We start from the raw sequence: 20,685 nt of genomic DNA, 5'->3' as shown, positions 1-20,685 counted from the left end.
AAAGATTTATCTACATTTACTTCTCTTATGTTTTGAGGGTGCTTTTACATTTAGTTATTTATCTAAAATATCATTTATCTGCAATGTCCATTGGTAAAGGGTGATATGGGAATATTTTTTACAGATACACATCTTTTTCAAAATCTATCAATGTGATGGTATTATTTCCTTTTTCCTATTCCTATTTAAATTATAACAGTTTTTGAATTGTTGAAGCATTCTTGATATCTTAGATAAAAAGCTAATTGTTCAAGGATTAGTATTTTTGAAATATTTTACTGTATCTTAATCACCATTATTTTATTAAAATTTTACATCTACATTCATAAGTAAAATTTATCAATATTGATAAAATTTATATTAGTCAGATTTTTTTATCTGACTTTTTCCTAAAGTATAAAAGATACATGGATGATTTATAAATTTTTGCATTATCTGAAAGATTTTTATAGAAGAGTAGTTATCTCTTTCTTGAAAAATTGAAAAGATCATGTAAAAATTTTTTTCTCATTGCTATCTTCAGAGATAATTTTTGATAAAGTTAATTTCTGTTTTTTCCCTATGTATTAGTTTACTTAGCTTTTCTATTGTGTTATTTTATTAACATAATAAAATATATATACATTAATATATATATTAATAATATATAATTGGTAATATAATATCAACATAAAATTTGATAACAATTTTTATATATAATTTATCTAATATGCAAAATATAAGTACATACACACACAGATAAAACAATTTTTCTAAAATAGCATCCATAGGAATTATTTCTAGTTTTAATTACACTAGTACTGGTGTTCCTTTATGATTCAAAACAGACTTTTCATTATATTATTTATTTTCTACATCATTGTTTGTAATTCTTTTCTTTAATTTTATTTTGACTTTTAAATTTTGTTAGAATTCATTTTCTTCTATTTTTTGGAAGCTTTGGTGTTTTTCTACACAAATTTTAATGCTTGAAGCTTTCTTATTAGATAACTTGTTTCTGCTTTCCATGTTACTGATTTCCACTTATCTTTATTAATCTCTAATTCCTAATTATGTTTTTTATTTTTTATGATGACTTTTTAAGGCAAATAATTCCTTTTTTATTTTTTTCTTGTTTAAAAATGAAAATAAGTAATACTATGAATTTGCCTCAGTTTACTGATTTTGGTACACTTCTGATTTTATAAGAAATGTCCTCATCATTATTGTTCAAATTATCTGAATTTATAATTTTAACTTTACTTTCTTACACTTTTCTTTAAGATGGAGGACCCAGCCTCTATAGTGTGTTATTTTGTTTTGTTTAGGGTTGAAAAGTGTTGCTTCTAGTTTTATTATTGATTTCAAATGTTACTATATTACATTTATATCTATAGAAATGCATTGTGTGTATTAGAAATCAAAGAAAATATTGATTTTGATATTTCAAAATCATCTCAAATCAAAGAAATAATCTTTTTATTTACAGGTAGTTTTTTTTTTTTTTTTTTTTTTTGGTTGGCAATCACTATTTTTTTTTTTTTAAAGTAAATTTATTTCAGGTTAATGTGAAGGTATAAACAACCTGGTCAAAATTTTTATTTTGTTTGGTAGATTCCTTCTTGGGTTTATGCCCTCCACACAAAAGGTATGCCAAACACCCCCACCCTGTGCCCATTCAGTGAGAGCCCCCACTCCCCCTCCCTTGTTGCCACTCCCCCCCAACTTGAATTGAAGTGAATTTTTCTCCTATGTGGTCATGTATCAGATTGTCTGCTGGCTTCATATAGTATTGAGTACAGTGGATAATTGCTTTTCCATTCTTTTGATACTTTACTAAGAAGAATGTGTTTCAGCTTTGTCCAGAATATCACAAAAGATGCAAAATCAGCATCATTTTTATGGCTGAATAGTATTCCATGGTGTGCATGTGGTAGCTGGTGGGACCGCAAACTAATACAACCTTTTTGGAAAGAATTATGGAGAATCCTCGAAGCTCTCAAATTAGATCTCCCATTTGACCTTGCAATCCCACTACTAGGCATTTACCCAGAAGAAAAAAATTTATTTTATCATAAGGACATTTACACTATATTGTTTATCACAGCTCAATTTACAATTGCCAAGATGTGGAAACAACCTCCATGGGAAAATGCCCATCACCTCAGGATTAGATTAACAAATTGTGGTAGATATTTTAATAATTATCCCATGAACACTGTAAAAAGTGGTTATTTTAATATTTTTCTAGTAATTACATTTTACAATGATAATATTAATACTTGTTTATCCTCTTTATTCTTTTTTGCTTGATCTGTAAAAACTGAGAGGGATATTAAAAGCTCTCATTTTTATTACGTACACTTCTTATGGTATTACCTGAATTTTTTATTCTATAGTCTTAGGAAATAATATATGCACATCATAACAACAGAAAATTAAAAGGCGCCAATTATTTAAAGCATGCCAGTTTCCCATCTGTTATGGTAGTACCATTAACAATTCCTTATACATTCTTCCAGAAGTATTCTCTGCACCTACCCATAAAAATCCAGTTATGTGTGCTTAATGGGGGGACTCCATTCTGAGAAACGTGTCATTAGGTGATTTCATCATTGTGTGAACATCATACAGTGTGCTTACCCAGACCTAGATGATACAGTCTACTATATGATGTAGCTTACTACTACTACTGGGATACAAACCTGTACAGCATATTCCTATACTGAATACTGTAGGCAATTGTAACACAATGGTATTCGTGTTTTTAAATATATCTAAACATAGAACAGGTCTGGGAAAGGTATGTATTACAATCTCAAAGGACCACCATTATATATGTGGTCCATCACTAACTGAAACATTGTTACGTGGTGCACAATTGTAGATGTACTCTTTTAATACCCAGGAGAATACAGAATATTTTGCATGCAACTTTTTTTTTTTTACATTTAACAACTCTGTGTCTTAGAGACTTTTCCATATTATCACACAAGAATCTTCCTCACTTTTAATACTAATGACTGAATAGTTTTTAATGTAAAAATGTACCATAAGATTCTGATTTTAGGAGTTCTCTAGTTGTTTGTTAATATTAATGTTATTACAGTAAAAATCTTTGTGTGTACATTTGAGTCTATTGGTAGGTCAAATTACAGAACTGGAGTAATTGCATCAAAAGCTGAATCCATTTAAAATTGTGGGATACTGGAAGTTCACACTTCAAAGTAATTATGACAGTTTAACTTCCAACCAATAATGAGTTAGTGTCTGTTTCACATGTTTACTATTATTCTGTATTATTTAATTTTAAAATTTGCTAATGTGATAGGTGAAAAGGTGAAACTGAACATATTTAACCATTTTTGTGGAGCTATTTTATTTCTTCCTTGGACATCCTATATGTATTTCCTTTCCCTGTTAACCTAGTAAGATCGTATTGTTTTTCTCATTATTCATACGGGCTTTTAAAGGAATTAATAAAGTCAGCCTTTATACAGTGAATGTTAAGTGAGCTGGTATGGAATGATGCTGATCGTTAATTCGTAAATGAAGTTTATGATTTTGATTGATTTTTAAAAGTGTTTTTGTATTTTTAATATTTTCTTCTGCCTTTATGCATTACTAGATTTTAATATTATAGCTCCCATTAGTTTTGTCTTTATGGCTTATCCTATGTTCAACCTGCCACTATTAATCTTCCTTGGTAAGTTTGTTGTAATATAATAGAAATTAACCAAATCATTATTGTAAAATTTTGTTTTTTAATTCCAAGTTATTTTGTAACATTTTATTGGTTTCAAAAGCTTTAACAATAATCAATTAACTTTAACTGTGTGCTTTATTGTTCTATTAGTTTTATTCTTAAATTCACTTTTTCTATACCTATTTTTATATTTCGAGAATCCTTTATTTTGAGCAACACTTTAATCAATTTGACTAGCAATGAGAAGAGCTGTACCTGAACTAAGAGCTTTACATATATTAACTTGCTTGAACCTTTTAACAATCTCATGAGGTAGATGCTGTTATTATTTCTATATTTATTTTTTTGAGATAAGACACAGACCACAGATACTGAGTAATCTGCCTCAAATTGCACAGCTGGAAGTTGCTAGAGTATGAGATTGGAATCCAGGCAAGCTGGTTCCAGAATTCATGCCCCAGCTGATGCTCTCAATGATTTCAGGACACTGTCCTGGAAAGGTAGTGGAGGAAATACTTAATGAATTATCTTATCTTTGAGTGACATTATGCTGCCCTTATACAGCAAGAAGAGTAAGGCTGGGCATAAAATCATTGGTTCACTCTTTTCTCCATTTCTAAATTATGTTATATAAGTTTTTTCCATTTGCTACTTAGTGTTGCCAATGAGATGTTTGATTTTTTTTTTCTCTTTGTAAAGAATCTGTATTTTTGGGGGGAAGGAATCTGTGGATTAATTCCCATTTCAACATATCCTTCCATTTCATAGATTTTACTATGACATTTAGGTGTTCTGACTTCATTTACATGCTCGGGCTTTGTAAAAACCGTTTTGTTTTTTTTTTGTTGCAACATTTATTTATATATTGTTTATTAAATTAAAATATAACATATACATAAACTTTCTTTTATAAAAGTACTGAAAGACCATGTAATAAAAAAGAGAATTCCCCAAAAGTAACTACTTTTAATTCTTTCCATCTGGGATTCTTCCAGTTACATAGTTTCCAAATTATATTATTTTATCTGTGTGTTAATTTATTAACTTAATAATAACCACATCATATTACTGAGTGCTTAACATGTTCCAATGTTCTTCTAATCCTTTTAGATGAATTAACTCATTTGATCTTTACCACTCAAAATTCAATTGCTATCATTTTACCTATGAGGAAATTAAGGTGTTCAGACTTAACTCTAGGTCATGTATTTTATAAGTAGTAGAACTAGCCAGAATTTGGGTCCAGGTCCATTTGATTCCACTGTAACAAATAATTAGCTCATTTATACTGCTTTTTCTGCTCTCTCTCCATCCATATCCATCCATCCATCCATCCATCCATCATCTATCTAACCTCAATCTATTAACCTATCTCCCTATCAACACCTGTCTCTGTCAGTCCCTCATCTTTAGTCAGTACCTTGCCACCTTTCCATCTAGGTGAGGAGAGGGTTGCCCTATGGTCAATATTTTCTTTTCTTTTCTTGGTCTAATGTTCTTTCTCCTCCACCCTGCTCTGTGTGTGTTTCACATAGACTGCACTAATAAACTCCATGCATTTATGACTTCAGGTTGGGATTGGCCACTGGATACTGGAAGATAGGAAGAGGGGGGAGTTGGAGTATTTATTTTTCTCCATCTGCTTCTCTGCTGGATCACCCATGCTTTGGTGCCTCCCTTTACCCAAATCTACAGATTTCCATAGAGCTATTTATTCCAACTTCCCCTTACTACTCCCTTCTCTGCCTCTGTAGCCCCAAGAATGTCAATTCCTTCTTGATGTGTTTTAACCTAGGTTTCAGCACCATTCATTATTGGTTTTGCTGAAGGTTCCTTTGCAGACTACTACTCAATTACGCAGCTTGAATGTACCAACTGCTTTTTGTTTGGGAGGAAAGTCCCCACCTTTCTTCCAGTTTTTCTTTGGACCATCTATCAACTGCTTCTTAACAGTTGTATTTTTACCTTCAAAATGTTGTTGGTTAATATTTCCTATTTGTTACATGTGAGAATTGTCACCCAGTTTGTCTTTTTGTTGACTGTCAAAGCCCAAAATTTATCAACAGTGTTTACATTGCTCTGGATGCTTAAATGTGATTCAGCTGCAGTGCCAATGATACCTTTTCTTTATGTCCATTGTCATAAAATATTAGATGCCATCAATTTTAAGACTCTCGTCATTTTATGTACCACTAAGAAATTTGTGGATTAACTCTCACTTCAACATATCCTTCCACTTCATGGATTGTACTTGATATTTAGGTGTTCTCACTTAGTTTACATGCTTGGACTTGGTAAAAATCATCATTTTTTGTTGCAACACTTATTTATATATTATTTATTATTAAATTAAAATATAACATATAACATAAACTTTCTCTTGTTTATGTTTTAAGGGGAAAAAAACCCTCTGCCAGTTAAACTGTGAGTTGCTATCAATTGGAACATTTATCTTGATTGAAAGGGTGACAAACCAGGAAAAATCATCCATGTAATAATTGACAAAATACAGTGGCCAGCTCTTACCTTGTTCTCTGGAGATCCCACCTGGAATTATTACCCATGACACAGTATTCTCATGCACGAACCATGTGTCTCTCAGATGCATAGTGCAACAGTTAGTAGTACAGGTTCTAGGGCTAGACAGTCTGAATTTGAAATCTGGCACCACTTTTTACTATCTATAAGACTGGGGCACCTTGTTTAGCCTATCTGGGTTTCAGTTTTCTCATCTAATAAGTAAGGAATATTAATAGTGCCTACCTCAAAGGTTTAAGGATTACATGAAGTAAAGTATGTGAAACACTTACTGTCATACTGTGTCTGTATTTGCTAAATAAGATGTATTTGCTCTGTGAGTGGTCTCCTTGCAGGCCTAGTACTGCTTAGGGTTGAACGTTCTCCAAGGAAACCTCTTTTCTCTCTTTTGCGCCTTGTCCCCTTTTTATACACACAATAGAACTTTGGACAGGAGAAATCCAACTCCAATCACATGTTGCATCTATGTAATATTTCTTGGATATGTCTTTCTTGACTTTTTGTTTATTATTTTCCTTTTTACTTTTTTCTTTAGTTCCTGAATAATTTCTCACATATCTCCTACTTTTCAATCATTTTTTTCTGCACTATTCAGTTTATCTCTTATTGGTTTCATTGTACATTTTGAATTGTGTTTTAATTTTTAGTAGCATTTTAGCAGTTTTCATAGCTGCCTTATCTGCTTAATTTTTCAGGATGCTGAAATTTAATACTGTGCCAGTTCACATAAAATGTAGAAATCTTGTGGCCATATTAGTCCATGTACCAACCTCCCATCTTCTATACTATAAACTGTCATATGTGTGACATATGGTATTAAACACCATAGTACACTGTCCATCTTTGGTCTGAGGAACTTCCTGTAAGATTGCTTATAGGACATGTGTGCTGGTAATGAGTTATCTTAGTTTGTTTTATCTGAAATGTCTTTATCTTCATTATTAATGGATATGTTTGCTACACATAGGATTCTGGCTCTAGCCCTTTCGATCTCCATTGTTTCTAATGAGAAGTCCTCTATCATTCAAATCTTTATTCCCTTGTATTCAATATGTCATTTTTCTGTACCTACTTTGAACATTGTTTCTATCTTTGCTTTCTATCAATTTATTCATAACATTGTTTCGGCATACTTTTCTGTGGATTTATTCTCTTAGAGTTTGCTTGGGCTTCTTGAATCTATAAATGTAAATCTTTGAGCAAATTAAGAAAATTTTCTATTATTATTAATAGAAATTAATTATATATTATATATTAATTATATGTATTATATTAATTAATGTATATATGTATATATATTAATTATAATAATAATTATTTTTCAAATAAATTTTTTGCTGCCTAATTCTCTTTGTAATTTTCTTTCTGAATTGCAACTACATGTATATTTAACTTTTGATACTGTCTCATAGTTTCCTAAAGCTCAGATAATTTTAAAATATATTTCCTGATCTTCAGATTGTTGGATAATTTCTATATATTAAAATTTGCCAAATATTTCTTTTATCATTTCCAATCTGATGTTAAGCACATTCAATAAATTTTGAATTTTAGAAATTATAGTTTTTATTTATAGAATCTCCATTTCATTCTTTATTATAATTCTATTTTGCTTTCATATTTTCTATCTTTTCATTCATTGTGAGCATATTTTCCTTTACATTCTTCAGCATGAGTATAATAATCTCTCTAAAGTATTTATCTGCTGATTCCTATATTTGATTTTTCTCATGGTTTATCTTTATTAATTGCCTTTTCTTTTGATAGTGGATTATATTTTCTTATTTTTTTCATATATCTGGTAAAATTTTATTGTGACTAGACATTGTGAATGATATGTTGTTTAAGGAAGCGGGAAAACTGTATGGAATCAAACTCAGATGAACCTCTGTTTACTTCTTCTAGCCTTAACTGATATTTCAAAATATTTTCCACGCATCTTTAGTTCAATAATTGACTACAGATTTAGGCAGATTTTATACCTCGAATTTGGCAACTTTCCTGTCTGGCTCTCTCCTTTCTGAGATTTTCTTTATCCCCCTCATTTTCTAGCTGTTGTCATTGCTCCAAACTTTTTGTTTCTAGTAAGACTACTACTTTCTATTAGAGTTTTAGAATTGTGCCAACTGGAGCCTACCCTCAGGCTAAGTGTCTTTTAAAAACCAGGACATTTACCTTGTATCATTCCTTTCTTCTAAGAAAAGCCCCTTTCACTGTCTGCTTACTTTTGGTTATTCTCCAGTGTCTTTTGTAGTTTTTAAAATAATTTTCCTTGGTGGGGGATTGTGGTGGTGGTCTGGGGTACCCTCACTGAATAGGCACAATGTAGGGATGTATGGGACACCTTTGGAGGATAAGACTTTAGAGGGACTTTACCTAATAAATTCAAATATTGTGATTTGGTTGTTTGTACCCTCACATTAACCTGAAATTTATAAAAATATATAATAGGAAAAAAAATTCTTTGTCCTGAGTGGGAGGGTCAGCTTCTTAGGAGTTATCGAGCCATTCAGAAACAGAATCAGTCATTATATATTTTACCTGAAAGGAATCTTAAAGAGTCTTTACTCATTGAAAATCATTCTCTTACACAGATGCAATGTCCTCATTCATCTCATTGAGAAGATTCATTTCTAAGGCTTTCTAGTACTTCTTTGTACTCATTCTTTTATTGATGAGCATTTCTTCTGAATAACTTCTGGTTTTGAACTGCTAAATCTTGTGGTAATTATGCTGTGTTTTCTCATTTTACAAAGTGACAGGAAAGGCATATCTTAACTAATTTGATAGTTAAGTGAGATTATTTTGGGAATTATTACCTGAACATATTAGTATAGTTCTGTAGTAGACTCATTTCTTATTCCCTGGGTGGGCTCTTCTAGAATTGTCTGCAACTTCACCCACGATATACTCCATACCAATTTCTTAATGCTAAGCTCCCCCCTTTTTCATTTTAAATAGCACTTTTTTTATATTTCCTGTTTTTCTTTATATTACCTTGTCATTTTAGCAATAATTTATTTTTCAGTGACTTAGGCCTCCATCTTCTATAAGAAGTCAATTTTCTTAAATTCAATTAGGAAATACTTAGACACACTTTTTCTGCTAATATGCAAAGTACTGCCCATGAGTAGAAACAAAACAGCCTTAAAACTGGTTTTTAACTCAATTTTAAAAACATTTGAAGAGTTCATCACATGTCTTTTATCTGTGTGTGTTTGTAGGACTTCAAACAGCAATTTATTATCTTTCACAGTTCCATTAGCTGACTTGCTCAGCTGTGTGGTTGTCCCTTGGATTCTCTCAAACAGTTGCAGTCAAATGACATCTGGGCTAGAGCCATTTGAAAGTTTTATTGGGCTGGACATCAACTATAGCTCATTCACATGGAAGCTCACTCAGCTTATCAGAGTGCCTCCATGTGGCAGCCCCATGTAATTTGGACTTCTCACAACCTGGGTAGTGGGTTTCCAGAAGGAGTATTCCAAGAAGAGCTATCTCAAGAGCCAGAGTGTAGCCAGGTGAGTTAAGGGCTATTCCTGCTACACAACATTGCTACTGACATAACATTTTGGTTACAATAGTCCATGTGCTTCATGTTTCAAATGAAATCATCTTTGAACTTTGAGTAAAAAATTCACATATATGTATTTCAAAGGGATTCCATATATATATAATAAGTCCTCTTTTGCTATTTATTGAGCTAGTTTTACTTATTTATTCTCAGTCCTATTTTTTCTTAGGTTAACAACACTATTTTTGAAAGTAGAAAAACTACATATGCTGTACTATAATTCAGATTTTCTCCATTTTTGCCTAACTTCCCAAGTAATGTTTTAGCATAATTGGGGTGATTTGCATGATATCAATAGACCTCTCAATAGAATGTCAAGGAAGGCAGTTCCTATTGGCAAGGGGACCTTCAATTTCATTGAGAAGCATTCAATTAGATGGAAAACAGATGCTTATTTTTGCCTTATAAACCTCAGTGTAGGTTGTGTGGTAATTACTTTGAAGAGCAGGATAACAATTTATGTAATCAGCAGGACCCTATAATTACTAATGCATGATTTCTAAACAGCATTTAGCAAATTGAGGACTGTACATATACTTTGTAATGAAAAAGATGTGTTTGACACCACACTAAATTAAATTAAAAATTTGCATATTTTTTTCCAGGAAATGCACCAGCTTCATCTGCTCTGTTTTGCTGGACTAATCCTGCCTACTGCCAGCTCCCTTATAGGATCATGGAATGCTGAATGAATCACAATGATGGCTGAATGGGAGAATAAAAACCAGAAGTAGAGAAAGACTACCTTCTCTGTTGTCTAGGATGATACAGCATCACTGTAGGAGATGATTTGTAAAGTGACATCTAGGCTACTTCTTTCCACTGAGAGTGTAACATCAAGATCATACAAATTTTAGAGTGTAAATGCTGGAAGAAAACTTAAAAATTATTTGCATTATGACTGGGCATGGTGGCTCACACCTGTTATCTTAGCACTCTGGGAGGCAGAGGCGGGTGAATCCCTTGAGCTCAGGAATTTGAGACCAACCTGAGCAAGATCAAGAAGGAGATCCAGTCTCTTAAAAAAAAATTAAAATAGCTGGGTGCTGTGGTGGGCCCCAGTAGTACCGGCTACTCAGAGGCTAAGGCCAGAGGATTGCGTGAGCCCAAGAGTTTGTTGCTTTGAGCTATGATATCATGGTACTCTGCCCAGGGCAATAGAATGAGACTCTATCTCAAGAAAAAAACAATTGCCTGCATTTGTCTCTTTATTGCAGATGGAAAAATGAAACCCTATAAAACAATATGACTGTGTGATAACAAGCAGTTTGGCTGTAAGAATGAGAAAGTGTTTCCCACTTCATCTTGGTCCTGTGTGAAATTGTTTCCACTATGTAAGTCAGATCATACAATGTTAGTGTCAGACATGCCACATACTCTATTAGCCACAGAGATATTGAACATTTTTACATTTTAAAGTTTATGTGTACATTTGCATTGCTAGTAGGCTTTTTAGTATTCTAGATGATTCATAAATATAGGGCATCTCCTGGAGATAACTCAAGTTGCATACATATTAATAAAGTTAAGCACCAATTATTTACATTCTCTTTCTGAAAGACAACTGATGAATTCTTACCTGCAGTTCCTGAAGTCACACAGAGAGGATTACCAGTTTCTTCTTCAAAGCTCTGGACCTACGATATCAAATGCATCAATCTCATTAGAAATTTTTTTATAATAAATTCACTTCTTTTAATCAACATAGGATGCATATCTACTGGCAATTGATAAGAGTGACAAACATTATTTCCTGAACTCAAATAACTTAAAATCTGCTAGGAAAAAGTGGCGCAAACAAGGTGCCCATGGTAAAGATTCAAGAATTCAAGGAATTCATGGAGAAGGAAGATCACACCTGAGTGGGAGGTTCAAGATTCCTTCTGGAAGATGTGGATTAAGGTTGAGTGGTGGTTCACACCTATGATCCTAGCCCTGGAGGCTGAGGCAGTTGGATTCTTTGAGCTCAGGAGTAGAAGACCAGCCTGAGCAAGAGTGAGACCCATCTGTACTAAAAAAGAAAAAAAACTAGCCAGGTGGTGTGGGGCATGCCTGTAGTACCAGCTACTCAGGAGGCTGATGAAGAGAATTACTTGAGCTCAAGAGTTTGAAGTTGCTGTGAGCTATGACACCATTGCACTCTACACAGGGTGACAGAGTAAGACTCTAACCAAAAGGAAAAAAGTAAATTAAAAATAATTTCATGGACAGTGCCTGTGGCTGAAAAGGGTAGGGTGCTGGCCCCATATGCTGGAGGTGGCAGGTTCAAACCCAGCCCCAGCACCCCCCAAAATTAATAATAATAATAATTTTCATCCTAGATTTTCTTTTGCCCACAAAGAACTCTAAATACATTTGAAGAAAGCAAGTGAACTATGTCTCAATAAATTTATGAAGAGCAACTCAGAAAATGTAGTGCTTAGACAGATTTAAAAAATTAATTTCCAAATTGATATGGCAAAATTTATTTTCAAAATTCTTTTTTGAAATTATTAAATACCACTCTATTAATGGGAACAAGGTCAGAGTTGAAACAAAATAATAAATATTACTTTAAAAATAGTAATACAGCTTATTATAGAAAAATGATACATAGAAAAAGTTAAAGAAGGTAAGAAAACAATTACTGTTAATATTTTAGAGTATTTATTTGCAAGTTTCCCTTTTCATACATTGATTTTGGATAAAGTTATGCAGTCAAATTTATTCACTCAAAAATTTGGAGAGAGGGCTTTTTTCCCACATTATAAAATTTCTTTTAAAATACTATAATCTTCAGTGACTATATAATAGATTGTAATTCAAAGATACATTAGTTTCCTTAACAATTCTCTCAGTGTTGATATGTTTTCTAAATTTTGCAATTAAAAATAATGCTACAGGGACTATCCTTACACATACATCTACTTCTACATTCCCTGTTATTTATTTGGAATTGATGTCTTAATATTGAAAGTCAAATCAAAGAACACAAACATAAACCCAGGAGGAAGCTGAGGACCATAAGGATCTAGCTCAACAATGTAATGAGAAGAAATGTTCATTCCCTCTTTTTAATCCTTCATCTCTTTTTTTCAAAGAACTTACTTTTCACTTGTATTAAATTAGACATATTTCTTAGTATTGTTTTTATTTGCTTTGGTAACCCCAACCAGTGTGCATCACATCCATTTTCAAATGTACTAAGGAAATTCTTTTTCTGTGACCATTATTATGGAGAAAAATTCACTTAGCACAATGTAAAGCACATACTTCTCAATTGCAAAAAAAGAACAAAAGTAAAAAGGCCTAACATTTTAAAATGAAAGCCAGGTGAATTCTTGGGGTAGTCTACTTTAGCCAAACTAATTAGTTTTCTTAGAAAGAAATATTTAAACTTTTGAAATATCACTCGCCTAACCAAGGGGCTTATTGGTATTATTTAATAATTTGGTTAATGTTCTCATACATGACTTCCAGACTGCAGAATCCTTACATACTATAAAGATGCATCCTACTTTGAGTTTATAATTGCACAGTTTTCTCAAGTATTAAATTCACTTGATGTGTTTGGGAATTTAAAAAGAATGGAGCTGGCTCAATTTTATTAAGTAAAATTAAACACAACAATATGTTTATCCTTGCATTAAAAATCTATGCAAAACTTATTTGGAATCATACTTTTAAGAAGTAAGCCAAATATTGCCAAATTGAGCCTTTGGTGAGACCGGGGCAAACACCATAGTCTGATCTAGAGGCAAAATCTGGCCAATCACACTTGAAATTCTGATAGCTAGATATTTAAGTACATTGGCTAATGTTTTAAATGCCATGAAAATCTGCCAATTTCACACATTTTTCATTTCTTAGAATTGGATTTTTAGATTTGCCATTGAAAAATAAATATTAAACCTGGCACTGGCTCTTGTTTAAGATGCAATCTACCCAAGCGTCATTCACTCATTTATTGGTATTGAGTAAAAAAAATTATTTTAGATACAGTTTCTATAAAAGTGAAATTCAAGGAGTGAGTTTCTTTTATGTCATTTTCAGGGCTATCCCTGCCTTCCAAATCCTATAAAATATTAAGGAAGCACCATAAACAAATTGGCTATGAAGCTCAACAAAGTATTGTTTTTCTATGAAAGCCAACCTTAGATTAAATTAACATTATCAAATTCTTTTCATGTTAATTTACTAATTCAACAAATATTTAGTACCTACTATGTGCCAGAGAAACATGTGAGTTTATCTTTATTTTTTGTTTTGATGTGTCTGAATATTTCTTTCCTTCCTCCAAATATATAATTTTTTCTTAAATAATTGTCATTTTGAAAAAATTTCAGAAATTGGGTTTGGTGGCTTGTGCCTATAAGCCCAGCTATTTGTGTTGCTGAGGTGGGCAGATCACTTGAGTCCAGGAGTTTGAGACTAACCTGGACAATATAGTGAGATCCTGTCTCTAAATAATAATAATGATCAATAAAAAATACTTGGAAGTATACCAAGCAAGGAGTGACATTCTTTTCTTATTTCTTTGTGTGGAACTTGCTATTTGTCTATCCCTATACTCTCACATATAGATGACACAAGGAACTTTATTTTCCTCTGAGTCAGTCCAGTTTGAAGCAGAGGAAAGTTAAGGGGCAGTAGTGTCTAAGGAGGTTTGACAATGAGTTGGAATTTGGTCAAACTTCTTGCTTAGGTCTTGGCTAATATAACAGACTGACTAATGAGTAGCAAATTAACTTGATGTTCTTTAGAGTAATTTAATTATTAGTTTGGTAATTAAATAATCTTTGCAAAATTGAGTTAAAAAATAACAATGTTCTTTTTAGTGCTATGTCGGTTTATCCTCAAAGTACTTCACCAAAATTCTGGGGCTTTCCTCCTTTTATAATTTGTACTTATTTTAATGCTACTATTATCAATTCATTTTATTTTAAGGCTCTTCAATTTTTTTTTATATAAGGCATATGCATACATGTAAATAGACAAACATTTGCACCTAGATACTGGGATCATTAACATCTACGTGTTTTGAGGGCAGTTTTATGTCTTTCCACAGGCATATTCACCAGACAAAATCTTATTTTAAAATTATGGTTAAACTTTGTTTGCCACAAATTTCTTGATTCTTTTAGTGCCTGGGCTGATTAAGAATGCCTTTGTTTGTTCCCTAAATATTCCCAAACATATCTGCATAGTGACATGAAAGTCTATCTGTAGGGCTGTTTCTGTCCCTATCGTTACCGCTTCTGTGCCCAACTCTGCCACTTCTCTGTAGTTCCTTTAAGGGTAGATTCTGTTACCAACTCTGGGCTGACAGCATGTGGAGGACTCAAGGGAGAAGTGACACCACGTTAGGATTGTCATATAAATATCCTGCCCTACTTTTGAATAATTCAGATGAAAGTAGAGAAAAGGCTTTGCTCGTCATCTACAATTACTTTTTTGTAATCTTATTAAATAACAGAGTTGTCAACAAGCTAACTCCCAATCCCAGTTGCCAATATGAATAGAGAAATGAGTGGAAATGCATATGCATTTTTGGAAAAAAATAAGACTGGGAAGTACAGTTGGGTCTGTCATCTAAATGAGGGTGAAAATAGGGTAGAGGGGGATGAAGGATCAAAGAGTGTATGTGAAATGAGCCATGTGAAAATCAATAAATCCCAAAGCAAATGATGTACTTAAAACCATAACCATAACCATAACCGTACCAAACCCATAACCAAACCCAAGTCTTTGCTGTTTTGTCCCAGGTGCTGCCTTAGGCTTTGTAGGGGTAAATCTTTCCAACACACATCTCCAGTTCCCAAGAAGCTGAGTCTATGGGGAAGAAGGCATTGCCAAACACTCCACCTCCAACAGAACAAACTCTTCAGGCTAAAGCCACGAGAATACCGAGGAGGAGTCATCAGGGCAAGTTTCACAGAGTGAGAAGTAGTTGAACTGAACCTCAAAGAAGGTGAAACATGGAAAAGTGGCGAGTGGAGGAAAGGCACAGTGAAGGTGCATAATAAAACACTGAGCAAAAGCAAGTCAGAAATAACTCATGGATTCAACTGTGAGCAAGAGAAAGAAAAGAAATAGGAGAAACCAAAGGCTGGTGTCAGACCTGTTTACTTCTCACTGAAGCAACTAATAGGATTTTACATGCACTGGACCAAACTGATTTGCGCAATAAGATGTAAGTAATGCTGAGTGAGAGAGAGCTGGAAGGACTAACAGAGGACTGGAAGGCAAGGGGTGCTGTGGTGTGGGTTATATAAGGTGGGTGCTGTGGGTTATAACCCCATCTTGTGGGTTATTTCCCTGGGGAGATGAAGCATGTTTGTGTAACACTGACCTCTTCCATTTCAAAGGAGTTTGGTCCTTTACCCACAAGATGAGACAAGTTCCTGAGCTTTTTAGTCTGAACTGAGTTCTCCTTCCAAGTTCTGTCCTTGACCAACCCCTCAGAGACACAGGAAGGAGTCTGCTTGGCCACCAGGGAAGGGCAAGGCCACTGCCTGCCCAGAAGGGCCGAGGGAAGATGCAAAGGTATCAAGCCATCACAGGCTTGGAGAGACAGCTGCTCTGCTGGAGGAGACAAATGATTTTGGTTGTGGTTGATTGAGGCTGCTGGTAACTCTCCTCCACACTCCCCTGGTCTCTCAGAGGAGATAAAAAATTTGTCCTTCATCTTGAAAGACTCAGACATTTTCGGGTTATTATCTCTTCTGTTTTGTTTCGAGGCTCTCCTTAAAAGTCTGCCCATTCTTCTCCGATGCTCTCTGTCCCCATTCACTGGGGTTCTCTGTGTACTCTCTCCTTCAGCTTTCTCATCACCTTTGTTTTGTAGGATGCCAATATCACCTAACAAAGACGAGAAGGCACTGGTCACATGGTCCAGGATTTCCAGCTGTCGGAAACGGCCTGAACAACACAAGAAACAAAATTTTTAGACTAGGCATTTTTGATGACACCGCATCAGTGTGGTAAAAACTGAAGAGTTGAATAACATATGATTTTCATACTGGAAAGGACATTAATCTCTTAAAAGTCATGTTTTTTTCAGTATATGTCAATGCTATTACAGAGATGATTGCCCTATAGAATGAAGCATCACTATGTTATGGGGACGGTGAATAGCTTTTAGATTTAGTTGACTATACCTAAGTATATAGATTTGTATGCCTATAGCTTTTATATGTTGACCATTACAAAATGTACACGTGGTAAATCTATATGCTGATGTGTAATAAACTAAATGTCAAAGGATGAAGCCAGCTCTATCAATAGCAACCTGCATACTCTTCACCACTTTATGTGCTGGATGTCCCATCATCACCTCCATCAACTTTATCTATACTGCCACTTGAAAGTGTGGAAATGAAACCTTATGTAGTAGACCCAGAAGGTGTAAATAGTAATTGCAGTCTGATTTTTTAAAAGTATAAATTTAGCAGAAGTTAGCTGGCCGTTGTTCCCTAACTTCTTTACTGCTGTAACTGAGTACTTTTGGCACTATCTTGCCAAATAGGCACAAAATTTGTGACTGCCCCACTACCTCTATAGATAATATTGCCATTGTAAAGCCCAAAGATCTGTGTTTCCATAGATAATATCCCTGCCCTGAAGCCCAAGGTCTGTCCTTCTCGAGGTAACATTACCATTATAAAACCTAAGACTGGTCTTTGAAGTATTTTTCAGACACTGCATGGTGGGGGGAGGGGGTGGCCCATTGAAGCCAACAGGATCTGTGGATAAAAGTAAGAATGAATCCAACAGCCTTTAGACCCTCTACCCAGGAAATGTCCCAGCTGAGAAGATAACCTCTGCTTCCCAAACATATGAGCTCATCCCCCACCAATCAGCAGACCCAATTCTCTAGCCCTTTGCCCAACAAACTATCTTTAAAAACCCTTTCTCCCAAATTCTTGGGCAGATGGATTTGAGAAATGCCTTCCATCACTTTACATGGTACCTGTGATATTCAAGTTTTCCTCTGCTGTAAGCCCTGCCATCTCAGTGTATTGGCTTCCTTCTGAGCAGTAGGGAATAAACCTGGGTGGGCTATAACAGAAAGATCATGGTATATGGAGTCAGAAACCCTGGATCCAAATCCCAGGTCAAACAATCACTGGAAGTTTGACCTTGGAGTAAATAAAATAACTACATATGTAGTGCTGAGTTCTGTGTCAGGCACAGAGTAAATAGACAGTTTCTCCATCTAGGGAATCATACCTAACTGATGTATCTTTCACATCGGTTGTGAGCATCAAGGCAAAGTTGTAAAAGTACAATGCTGTAAAAATACAATGCTATCAGTTGCTAAGTATCAGTTGTTAAAATAATGATTAAAAAATGTGCAGGACTCAGGAAGGAGATACATTGGTCTCAGTCTTTCTGAAGAAGATAGTCATTAATGTGAAAACTCATTGGCTCTTCAAAACAAACCAGCTTCTCAACTTGTAAGCCATTCTGGATAATCTGGCCTCAAATCATTGAGGCTATATACAAATATATAGACTTAATCAGCATATGGAAGAGACCTAATACAGCAAGGGCTAGTTTGGGAACACACTGCCAATTTGAAAAAAAATAGTGAAAAATATTTTTGGTATCTTAGATAATAAGATCATGATAATAAAAATAAAATATGGTCTTCTTTCAACCCCAGTGATAGCATGGGGGGTTGCATAACTCATCACTGTTCAAGGACCACAAGGGTGGGCAAGGATGTTGACCTCTATTGTGTTGTTTATACCATCACAGCAATGCTACTGACTCCCATGAATACGTCCTTATGCTCACTTGTTTCTTTCATCTGAAAGCAGAAGAAGATATTCACTAATCATCCTCTGCTCCAAAAAAAATGTGATGGATTTCTCACGAGGACTGTAATAGTTTTAAAGACCTATAGGAACTCTCATGTTCTGTATGGTTTAGAATAATTCTGATTACATTTTCCCCCTAAGTTAAGCTGTAGTTGAAACTAAATTTCTTTTGTGAGCCAGAGGGTATAATTGAATCATAACTCAGCCTTTATGGTTGCCTTACATCCATCCATAGCAGGTTTTTATATTTAGAGTAAGACAAAACCTATCAATTTAATTGGTTAAGTCAATTCAGGGAACACAATAGTCTAAAAAGTATTGGATGAGTGTTTTCTTTTATTTTTGCCTTTGGGTAGATTGAAAAATGGACTAATTGATTCTCATTCCCCAAGTTTAAACCTTCTGTATTGACTTCAAATGAGACATAATTTTTCATTCTATCATTTGAACAGCCAGCTAGTTTTATTATTGCTTGTTTTACATATGACCTTCTCAGTTTTCTTGAATCAAAAGTGTTAAGTAGTAGAAACAAGAGTAGACCAGGGATCACAGAATGGGGGCCAAATCCAAGTTCCTCTATAATTCATGTGTCAATTTCATTTGTAAAACGTTTACGTCATAGATTAGCTCAAAGATTACTCAAATATTGGTGTTATTCAATAATAAATAAAGAATTAATCAAAGGACTTGTATCTCTGTGCTGCTTGGAAAAGGAGATAATAAAGAATGACAAGAATTGTTCCTGGAAAGTGAAGAAACCTTACATTGCAACACCTTCAGGTTTATATACTCTTCTTTAAATATTCATTTCACACACATGAAAACAAGAGAAACAGGAACTAAAGTGAGAAGTCCAAGTGATGTCTCCATTCCACATAACTGATTGAGAAAAACACTGTCTCACTTTTCTTTCCTTTCAGTGAATTTATTTATTTAAAATAATTTATTTCAGGAACAGAATTTTGTCATTTTTCCCATCTGGAATTCTTCAGACTCTATTTTATGGAGATGTTCTTCAGTGCTTCTCCAAGAGGCTTTCTGTATGTAAATGGTTTTGAAATTCTGCCCTGCATTTCCTCTACAAAACTGAAGGTGCACCTCGGCATATTAAATAAACCCCACAGTATGTAACCTGTTGAACTGAAAGGCATCTTTCTCCCAAATTATTTGAGCATGGTACACACAGCCCAAGAACATCCTTATAGTGTCCTAGAGAAAAATATTGATTGACCACCAGCTGGGGAAATACAGCAGCATGAATGATCGCTGTAAGGTTTCGGTGGGTTATTCTGCCAATCTAGAGGCATGACAGATTAATAATTACCATCTCAAGGTATAAACTATAATGTTCTAAGCCTCATAGTTGAGGAAATGAGGGTCTCACCCAATGACTTGTGATAAACCTTGCCAAATCTTGGTTGCGCTGCCTCTTGGGTGTGTGGCTATGTTACACATGAGTGCTGTCACGAGTATTGCCAGTTTTTATCCTTAAGGGCACAAAGTAGGATTGCACGTTCCTGCCCCTTGGAGTTAAAAGTAGCCATGTGACTTATTTTGACCAATTAAGACTGAACAGACATGAGGTGTGTATGAACAGAGGATCTGAGACCCAAGTATAATTCTCCATTTCCACCCTTTCCACCCTTTCTCTGCTCTTGCAACTAGTGAAGCCTCCAGATTAGGGGCCAGGTCTGAGTGAAGGTGACATGGAGCAGATATGCCCTTCTTCCAAACATACACACCATCATATATGCCCTTCTTCCTAACATACACACCATCAGATATGCCCTTCTTCCAAACATACACACCAATAGATATGCCCGAACCCAAATATACACACAATCAGATATACTCTTCTTCCAAACATACAGACCATCAGATATGCCCTTCTTCCTAACATACACACTGTCAGATACTCTCTTCTTCCAAAAATACACACCATCAGATATGCTCTTCTTTTTTTTTTTTTTTTTATGTTCCTAACCATCCATTTATTTTTTTTTTTTAATTTTAATTTTTATTTTTTTCTTTTTTTTATTGAACGGTAACTATGTACATTAATGCACTTCTGGGGTACAGTGTGG

At 34.2% G+C, this 20,685-nt stretch overlaps 1 protein-coding gene across 1 annotated transcript in view; it reads right to left on the bottom strand.

Moving 5' to 3' along the window:
• CCDC129 (coiled-coil domain containing 129) overlaps positions 1–20,685 on the bottom strand; it is a 96,839-nt gene that overhangs the window by 53,731 nt on the left and 22,423 nt on the right. The window contains exons 7-8 of the mRNA XM_012804331.1: positions 16,129–16,697; positions 11,377–11,434 (exon numbers count right to left, since the gene is read on the bottom strand). Of these exons, the coding sequence (XP_012659785.1) occupies positions 11,377–11,434; positions 16,129–16,697 (627 nt within the window). The remainder of the gene's footprint in view (positions 1–11,376; positions 11,435–16,128; positions 16,698–20,685) is intronic.

The sequence above is a fragment of the Otolemur garnettii genome, unplaced genomic scaffold (genome assembly GCF_000181295.1).
Source record: "Otolemur garnettii isolate 467f Iridium unplaced genomic scaffold, OtoGar3 scaffold00028, whole genome shotgun sequence".
Classification (NCBI taxonomy): Eukaryota; Metazoa; Chordata; class Mammalia; order Primates; family Galagidae; genus Otolemur; species Otolemur garnettii.
The sequence above is the reverse complement of the archived record's forward strand: the minus strand, read 5'-3'. Positions and strand labels throughout refer to the sequence as shown.